This window comes from Coregonus lavaretus, assembly GCF_964263955.1.
Source record: "Coregonus lavaretus genome assembly, contig: HAP1_SCAFFOLD_477, whole genome shotgun sequence".
Taxonomy (NCBI): domain Eukaryota; kingdom Metazoa; phylum Chordata; class Actinopteri; order Salmoniformes; family Salmonidae; genus Coregonus; species Coregonus lavaretus.
Window position 1 is genome coordinate 91,133 of NW_028156605.1, and position 8,868 is coordinate 100,000.

At 42.3% G+C, this 8,868-nt stretch overlaps 1 protein-coding gene across 1 annotated transcript in view; it reads right to left on the reverse strand.

Annotated features, from left to right (window-relative positions):
- Positions 1-5,186: 5,186 nt before the first annotated feature.
- Positions 5,187-8,868, reverse strand: part of agrp (agouti related neuropeptide) — a 6,941-nt gene continuing 3,259 nt past the window's right edge. The window contains exons 3-4 of the mRNA XM_084200187.1: positions 7,577-7,668; positions 5,187-6,338 (exon numbers count right to left, since the gene is read on the reverse strand). Of these exons, the coding sequence (XP_084056313.1) occupies positions 6,147-6,338; positions 7,577-7,668 (284 nt within the window). The 3' untranslated portion in view covers positions 5,187-6,146. The remainder of the gene's footprint in view (positions 6,339-7,576; positions 7,669-8,868) is intronic.

An 8,868-nucleotide genomic window follows, 5' to 3' on the forward strand; every position in this document is an offset into this window, starting at 1 on the left:
AGGCACAATGTTTCACAGCAGTTTGAAGTACAATAGGCTTACTGTCAGATGATGTACAGTCATTTCCCTCACTGCATTAAACAGTAAACAAGACCTCTGATGGTCCTTCAGTTCAACAACTAAGACTTAACAAAACAAGACCTCTGACGGTCCATGAGTTACACAACCTGTCATGTCACTTGTCATGTTTTGTGTATTTTGTGGACCCCAGGAAGAGTAGCTGCTACTTCTGCAATAGCTAATGGGGATCCTAATAAACAAACAAACAAACAACTATCATGAGAATGATTATTGAAAGACCCCTTAATAACTAAATACAGTATATTCACAGTTGCTATCAAAGTCATTCCAAAGGATAGGTTTAAAAGAGCCAATGAAATGTAACCATACTTCGTCATATATCATCAATGATACTATTTAGGCCTGTGGACCATTTGCAAAGTCAACAACAGCTTTTGTTTCAATTCAACCTAGAGTTAAACTAAAAATAGACAATACATTTAGGCCTAAGGTTTCAAGCTGTGGTTGATTTAAATTGAGTCATTAATATGTTGGATTCATGTCTCCATCTCAACCAATGCACTTTAAAAAAAATAAAGTTTAATTTGATTTAGTCCTGTTCTTTAACTTTGATTCTTGGTTGAAATGAAGACGTTAATCCAACATATCAATTATTCATTTGCAGACAAACTGGAATTAAAGCCAGACTAAATCAGTGGCACAAAATATGCATCTCCTTCAAATGTTGATTTTTGGTTGTGTTGACAACCAAACACAAGTAAATTACACTTTTGAAATACAGTAAATTGCCTATTAACCTGTCGACACCTGTTAACAAATTATATGTTGGATTCACGTCTCCAACTAAACCAAAAATGGAAATGTAAGAACAGGATGAAAGCCAGTGGCTCAGATGAAACTATCCAAGTATTAGATATCTTTTAAACGTTGATATTTGGCTGCGTTGACAACCAATCACAATTTAATAGTACTTTAGTAATACAGTACATGTGATGAGATGGTGTTGAAGGAGTCAGGCGCAGGAGGGTAAATCACAGAATAACTGGCTTTAATCCGCAAAAATACAGGTTTACACAGAAATGCATCAAATACACTGCAGGGCACAAAACAGGCACACGGGAAAATACTCCCGTCGATACAAAATACACGAGCTCCACCGAGCTTCACTAACCTCCACAAATAACAATCACCCACACAGACTAGGAAGCAGAGGGAACACTTATACAATGATTAACGAGGGAATAAGGACCAGGTGTGTGTGTGTGATTGAAGACAAGACAAATGGAGTGATGATAAACGGATCGGCAGTAGCTAGTAAGCCGGTGACGCCGAACGCCGAAACCTGCCCGAACAAGGAGGGGAGGCAGCCTCGGCGGAAGTCGTGACAACACTAGTCACTTCTAATAATGTTTACATATCTTCCACTACTCATCTCATATGTATATACCGCATTCTATTCTAGAACATTCTACTGTATCTTCCATCGGCGGAAGTCGTGACAGTAAATGGCCTAGAGTCAAGGCTGTCTAATGTAACAGTATTTATTCAAATGAGTGACACATCCATGGTCACATTTTGAGGTTAGCCTTCTGTAACTATAAATGTCTTCTTAGAAAGCCTGTGTGTTCAAGACAGCATGCAAACGTCGCAGGTACGTGGAGATCATCACAATTGTTACTATACATCTGTGCAGAATCTTAAAACAGCATTGATCAGTTGCTATGTACTTTTAATGTAACCTCAACTGCAATCCAGGTCATTAGGTCGTGCTTATTAGATGAAGCACAGGGATAACACATTAATCTGTTGTATAAACACTAAATATCAGACTTTTAATTTCCCATGTCAAGGTTGTTATGCTTTAAAATGCTTGAAAGCGCAGTGAGAACGCATTGGGAATTCAAACAACTTCTGTCTTTCAGAGTGGGTGAATAAAGGTTGACATCTCATTGATCAATAGACTCTTAAGGATTAACAACTAAGGCCTCTGATGGTCCATGAGTTTAACAAGTTCACCTCCAGGGCATCATGAATATGTTGTGTGTTTTAGGGACATTAGCTCTCCAAATCAGATAGGACATTCTCCTCAACCATGAGGGTTCCAGCACTCCAAACAGACCTTGACAAAGTCTTCTGTAGTCGTTCTGCAGCCTTGTCCTGACTGAGGACTAGTAGATACAGACAGTATGACTGAGGACTAGTAGAGACAGACAGTATGACTGAGGACTAGTAGAGACAGACAGTATGACTGAGGACTGGTAGAGACAGAAAGTATGACTGAGGACTGGTAGAGACAGACAGTATGACTGAGGACTGGTAGAGACAGACAGTATGACTGAGGACTGGAAGAGACAGACAGTATGACTGAGGACTGGAAGAAACAGACAGTATGACTGAGGACTAGTAGAGACAGACATTATGACTGAGGACTAGTAGAGACAGACAGTATGACTGAGGACTAGTAGAGACAGACAGTATGACTGAGGACTAGTAGAGACAGACAGTATGAGTGAGGACTAGTAGAGACAGACAGTATGACTGAGGACTAGTAGAGACAGACAGTATGACTGAGGACTGGTAGAGACAGACAGTATGACTGAGGACTAGTAGAGACAGACAGTATGACTGATGACTGGAAGAAACAGACAGTATGACTGAGGACTAGTAGAGACAGACATTATGACTGAGGACTAGTAGAGACAGACAGTATGACTGAGGACTAGTAGAGACAGACAGTATGACTGAGGACTGGTAGAGACAGACATTATGACTGAGGACTAGTAGAGACAGACAGTATGACTGAGGACTGGTAGAGACAGACATTATGACTGAGGACTGGTAGAGACAGACAGTATGACTGAGGACTAGTAGAGACAGACAGTATGACTGAGGACTAGTAGAGACAGACAGTATGACTGAGGACTGGTAGAGACAGACAGTATGACTGAGGACTAGTAGAGACAGACAGTATGACAGGACTAGTAGAGACAGACAGTATGACTGAGGACTAGTAGAGACAGACAGTATGACTGAGGACTAGTAGAGACAGACAGTATGACTGAGGACTAGTAGAGACAGACAGTATGACTGAGGACTAGTAGAGACAGACAGTATGACTGAGGACTGGTAGAGACAGACAGTATGACTGAGGACTGGTAGAGACAGACAGTATGACTGAGGACTGGTAGAGACAGACAGTATGACTGAGGACTGGTAGATACAGAAAGTATGCATCCCAAATGTCATTTACATTTAGTAATTTAGCAGACGCTCTGATCCAGAGCCAGTTACTGATCCAGAGCCAGTTACTGATCCAGAGCCAGTTACTGATCCAGAGCCAGTTACTGATCCAAAACCAGTTAGTGCATTCATTTTAAGATAGCTAGTTGGGACAACCACATATCTCAGTCATAGGGGGGGAGTGTGAGTGTTAGTTAGGGGGTGGGGGGTGCTGTGGGATTATTTAAGATACTCTTTGAAGAGGTAGGGGTTCAGACGTTTTCAGAAGATGGGCAGGGACTCTGCTGTCCAAGCTTCAGGGGGAAGCTGGTTCCACCATCGGGTTGCCAGGACAGAGAAGAGCTTTGACAGGTCTGAGCTGGAGCTGATCTCCCATAGGGTTGTTGAGGACCAAGAGACCAGAGGTGGCAGAATGGAGAACACTGGTTGGGGCGTAGGGTTTGCGAATAGCCTGGAGCTAGGGAGGGGCAGTTCCTCTTGCTGCTCCGTAGGTAAGCACCATGGTCTTGGAGTGGATGCGAGCTTCGACCGGAAGCCAGTGGAGTGTGCGGAGTGTCCATTCGTCAAGCCCCTACAGGGTCCTGATCTAAAGTAGTGCACCATAAAGGAACAGGGTGCCGTTTGGGACGTACCCTCTTACTGTCCGTGAGATAATCAAGTTTATGCTACAATCAGAGCATCAAGAGTGTGCTGTGTGTGCCGATCTCCTTTTAACAACATTAGCTAATCAGCTGAGGCCAAACATTGTCTTCCCATAAACCACAGTTAGACCAGACCTGGGTTCAAATACTTTTTTTAAATCATAATGTGCTTGATTGAGCTTGCCTGGCTTAATGGACAATGGAATAGTCAGGAAATGTCCGACCCTGTCCATCTAGCACTACAGACAGGCTAGATTAAACACTCAAAGTATTTGACAGATTTCAAATCACGTTTGAACTCAGGTCTGACTCAGAAGAAAGATGTTTTGATGTGTTTCTCAGTGGGTGTAGAGAGGGTGTCAGCTGGTGTCCTACAAAAGCCCAGGGACAACACGAAGCACAAAGACTGCCTTGTTGCCTCACCACATCAGACCTTGGTGTCATGTGAAGGGAACCAGTAGGGATGCGCTCGGGAAAAATACCCAGAGTGGTTGTTTCAAGGTGTTTCAGATAAGTCATGTGCATTTCTGAAAACATTTAGCGTGTGCTAAATGGCACCCTGATACCTTTAAAGTGCACTAGGGTGCCATTTGACCAGGACCCATATGGCTCTGGTCCAAACTAGTGCACTAGGGTGCCATTTGACCCGGACCCATATGGCTCTGGTCCCAACTAGTGCACTAGGGTGCCATTTGACCAGGACCCATATGGCTCTGGTCCAAACTAGTGCACTAGGGTGCCATTTGACCAGGACCCATATGGCTCTGGTCCAAACTAGTGCACTAGGGTGTCATTTGACCAGGACCCATATAGCTCTGGTCCAAACTAGTGCACTAGGGTGCCATTTGACCAGGACCCATATGGCTCTGGTCCAAACTAGTGCACTAGGGTGCCATTTGGTACACACCGTTTCAAATCAAATCAAATGTTATTTGCCAAATGCGCGGAATACAACAGGTGTAGACCTTACAGTGAAATGCTGACTGACAAGCCCTTAACCAACAATGCAGTTTAAAAATAAAAAATAAAAAAAATAAAAAATAATATATATAAAAATAATCAAAATATATATATACAAAAAAAATTACATTATAGTGTTAAGTAAAAAATGTATAAGTAAATAATAGAAAATAGAAAATAATTAAAGAGCAGCAGTAAAATAAAAACCCAGTAGGGAGGGTATATACAGTGTGTGAGTGTGTTTATGAATGCCAAAGGAGATATCACATAGTACATGATGTAATGCATCGTCATCATTTGAAATGTCCGTTCAGAGACCATTTTGCTTGCTATTACACAAAATATGTTTTTATTTTTATTTCATTTTTATTCATAAGATACAATAAATAACTTTTTGCACTGATTTCCTAAATTACCTGGAGAATTTGATTGTTTGACATATGGAATGTCCATGAAAAAAAAACATATTTGTCAGCTACATTGCTCCTAATCTGAGGCATTTAAAAATATATAATTAATTATGCGAATTTCATATACTGAAGGCTTAACCACATACCAGAAAATGTTAATAGTAAAATGTAAAACTCTGCTACACAAATGGACTACTGTTAAGATTCTGGGTTAGGCACATGATGGAAACACAGAACCTGATTAACTATTTAAAGTGTCAACTTTTGATTTGATTAATGAAAATACTTAGTGGTTATCTTTAAAGAAATGTGTTCATTTCAAATAAAATATCTAAGCCAATTGTTAGACAATTGTATTGCCTTTTTAGAGATTGATTTTGTCTTTTGAATTTCATTGAACAATACATCTACATCCAACGTAACATCCATCTACCCTATTAAAAAAACACTAACACAACCAGAGATAACAGTAAGAATATGCCATTTAGCTTTTAGACGCTTTTATCCAAAGCGACTTACAGTCATGCGTGCATACATTTTTTTTTGTGTATGGGTGGTCCCGGGGATCGAACCCACTACCTTGGCGTTGCAAGCGCCGTGCTCTACCAGCTGAGCTACAGAGGACCACAAGAAGAAATACAATGTAACATCCATCTAACCTATTACAAAAAAAAAACACTAACACGACCAGAGATAACAGTAAGAAGAAATACAACGTAACAGTATCCTATAGGCCCACCTCCTCGATGCCTACTGGGACGGGATGTTTGAGTGCTCGGCCTTAAGGATATGGATTAGATATTGACTGTAGACTGGTAGAGAAGGGGGCCCACCGGGAGAGGAGGTCAGCCGTGGAGGGTTGCTAGGAGGGTTGCTAGGGACGCCTGCGAGCGCCGGCGCAGGCCGTCCGACGGCAGTAGCAGATCGAACCGAACATTCGCGGGTAGCGGGTATCGCAAGGGTCGCAGCAGGGCAGCGTGTTGCCCAGACAGGACTGCTGGTGGGGGATACAGCGACGGGGAGAACGCATGGCTCTGCTCTGCAGCTGCACAGCCTCAGCAACATCCTGGTAGATGGACAGACGAGACAGAACACAGACAGACTGATGTTATACAGTTGGGAGGGGGCTGGAGGTCGAGTTGAGAGTGTGTTGCTAGGGACGACCATGCCCGCCGACGCAGGACTGGCCAATCTGGCGGCAGTAGCAGAAAGCGTTGACGAAGCGGCAGTAGCAGGTATGACAGGGGTTAGCAGGGCACCAGGTGACCCAGACAGGACTGCTGGTGGGGGATACAGCGACGGGGAGAACCCACAGCTCTACTCTGCAGCTGGACAGCCTTAGCCCCAGCCCGGTGGAATGTAAGAAACAGCCAGTGAGCCTGGTCCGAACCAGAAGGAGCCAGAGGGCAGGAGCCTCTGTTTCAATAGTGTGAGGCAGCTTGATGTTGCTTTGATGTACAAGTCCCCCGGACAGACTGTTAGACAGTAGACAACACACACACATACAGACAGATGGACACCCCCACACACACACACACACACACACACACACACACACACACACACACACGTTTGTTTTACTATTCTTGTGGGGACCAAACAATTGATTCCCATTCAAAATCCTATTTTCCTTAACTCTTAACTTAACCCTATCCTTAACCCCTAACTCCTAACCCTAAACCTAACCTTTAACCCCTAAATCCTAACCCTAACCCCTAACTCCTAACCCCTAACCCCTAACTCCTAACCCTTTAACCTAACCCCTAAGCCTCAAATAGCCTTTTTCCTTGTGGGGACCGGTGAATGTTCCTTGTTTTGCTATCGTTGTGAGAACTTCTGGTCTCCATGACGATACAGTAGTAAAACCCACTGGTGTTCTACACCGAGTCTCCTCCCCTTCTACACCGAGTCTCCTCCCCTTCTACACTGAGTGAACAAAACATTAAGGACACCCCCCCCGTCTCCTCCCCTTCTACACCGAGTGAACAAAACATTAAGGACACCCCCCATCTCCTCTCCTTCTACACCGAGTTTACAAAACATTAAGGACACCTTCCTAATGTTGAGTTACACCCCCCCCCCCCCATCTCCTCCCCTTCATCTACACTGATTGAAGTGGCATCAACAAGGGATCATAGCTTTCACCTGGATTCACCTGGTCAGTCTATGTCATAGAAATATGTTTTGTATACTCAGTGTACATGAACTCACATGATGTTCCAGTCATAAAAACATTTTAAAGTTATGTACACATTGCATGCTGCCATACACAACGAGTAATGATTAAATAGTATATTGATCCACCTCATCATAGGATCCCATGTCCATCATCAAATCCTCCTCCTCAGAGTCTGAGCCGAAGCCAACAGGATCCCCTCTAGAGAGAGAGCCTTTACCTGAGGGAGGAATGAAGGTCAGTCCATCAATCAATCAACTACAATGGGATCATTTCCTAGAGGCAGAATGACTTCGATCAAAAGGAATATATATCAATCAATCAATTAGAATGGGATCATTTCCTAGAGGCAGAATGACTTCAATCAAAAGGAATATATATATCAATCAATCAATCAATCAATTAGAATGGGATCATTTCCTAGAGGCAGAATGACTTCAATCAAAAGGAATATATATATCAATCAATCAATCAATCAATTAGAATGGGATCATTTCCTAGAGGCAGAATGACTTCAATCAAAAGGAATATATATATCAATCAATCAATCAATCAATTAGAATGGGATCATTTCCTAGAGGCAGAATGACTTCAATCAAAAGGAATATATATATCAATCAATCAATCAATTAATAGAATGGGATCATTTCCATTAGTTCCTGCCAAGGCAGCAGCTACTCTTCCTGGGGTCCAAACATATTAAAACACTTACAGTGGGGAAAAAAAGTATTTAGTCAGCCACCAATTGTGCAAGTTCTCCCACTTAAAAAGATGAGAGAGGCCTGTAAAAAAAAATCCAGAAAATCACATTGTAGGATTATTTATGAATTTATTTGCAAATTATGGTGGAAAATAAGTGTTTGGTCACCTACAAACAAGCAAGATTTCTGGCTCTCACAGACCTGTAACTTCTTCTTTAAGAGGCTCCTCTGTCCTCCACTCGTTACCTGTATTAATCGATGGTCTTGTAGCCCATTCCAGCCTTGTGTATGTCTACAATCTTGTCCCTGACATCCTTGGAGAGCTCTTTGGTCTTGGCCATGGTGGAGAGTTTGGAATCTGATTGATTGATTGCTTCTGTGGACAGGTATCTTTTATACAGGTAACAAGCTGAGATTAGGAGCACTCCCTTTAAGAGTGTGCTCCTAATCTCAGCTCGTTACCTGTATAAAAGACACCTGGAGCCAGAAATCTTTCTGATTGAGAGGGGGTCAAATACTTATTTCCCTCATTAAAATGCAAATCAATTTATAAAATTTTTGACATGCGTTTTTCTGGATTTGTTTGTTGTTATTCTGTCTCTCACTGTTCAAATAAACCTACCATTAAAATTATAGACTGATCATTTCTTTGTCAGTGGGCAAACGTACAAAATCAGCAGGGGATCAAATACTTTTTTCCCTCACTGTATTTGCCATTC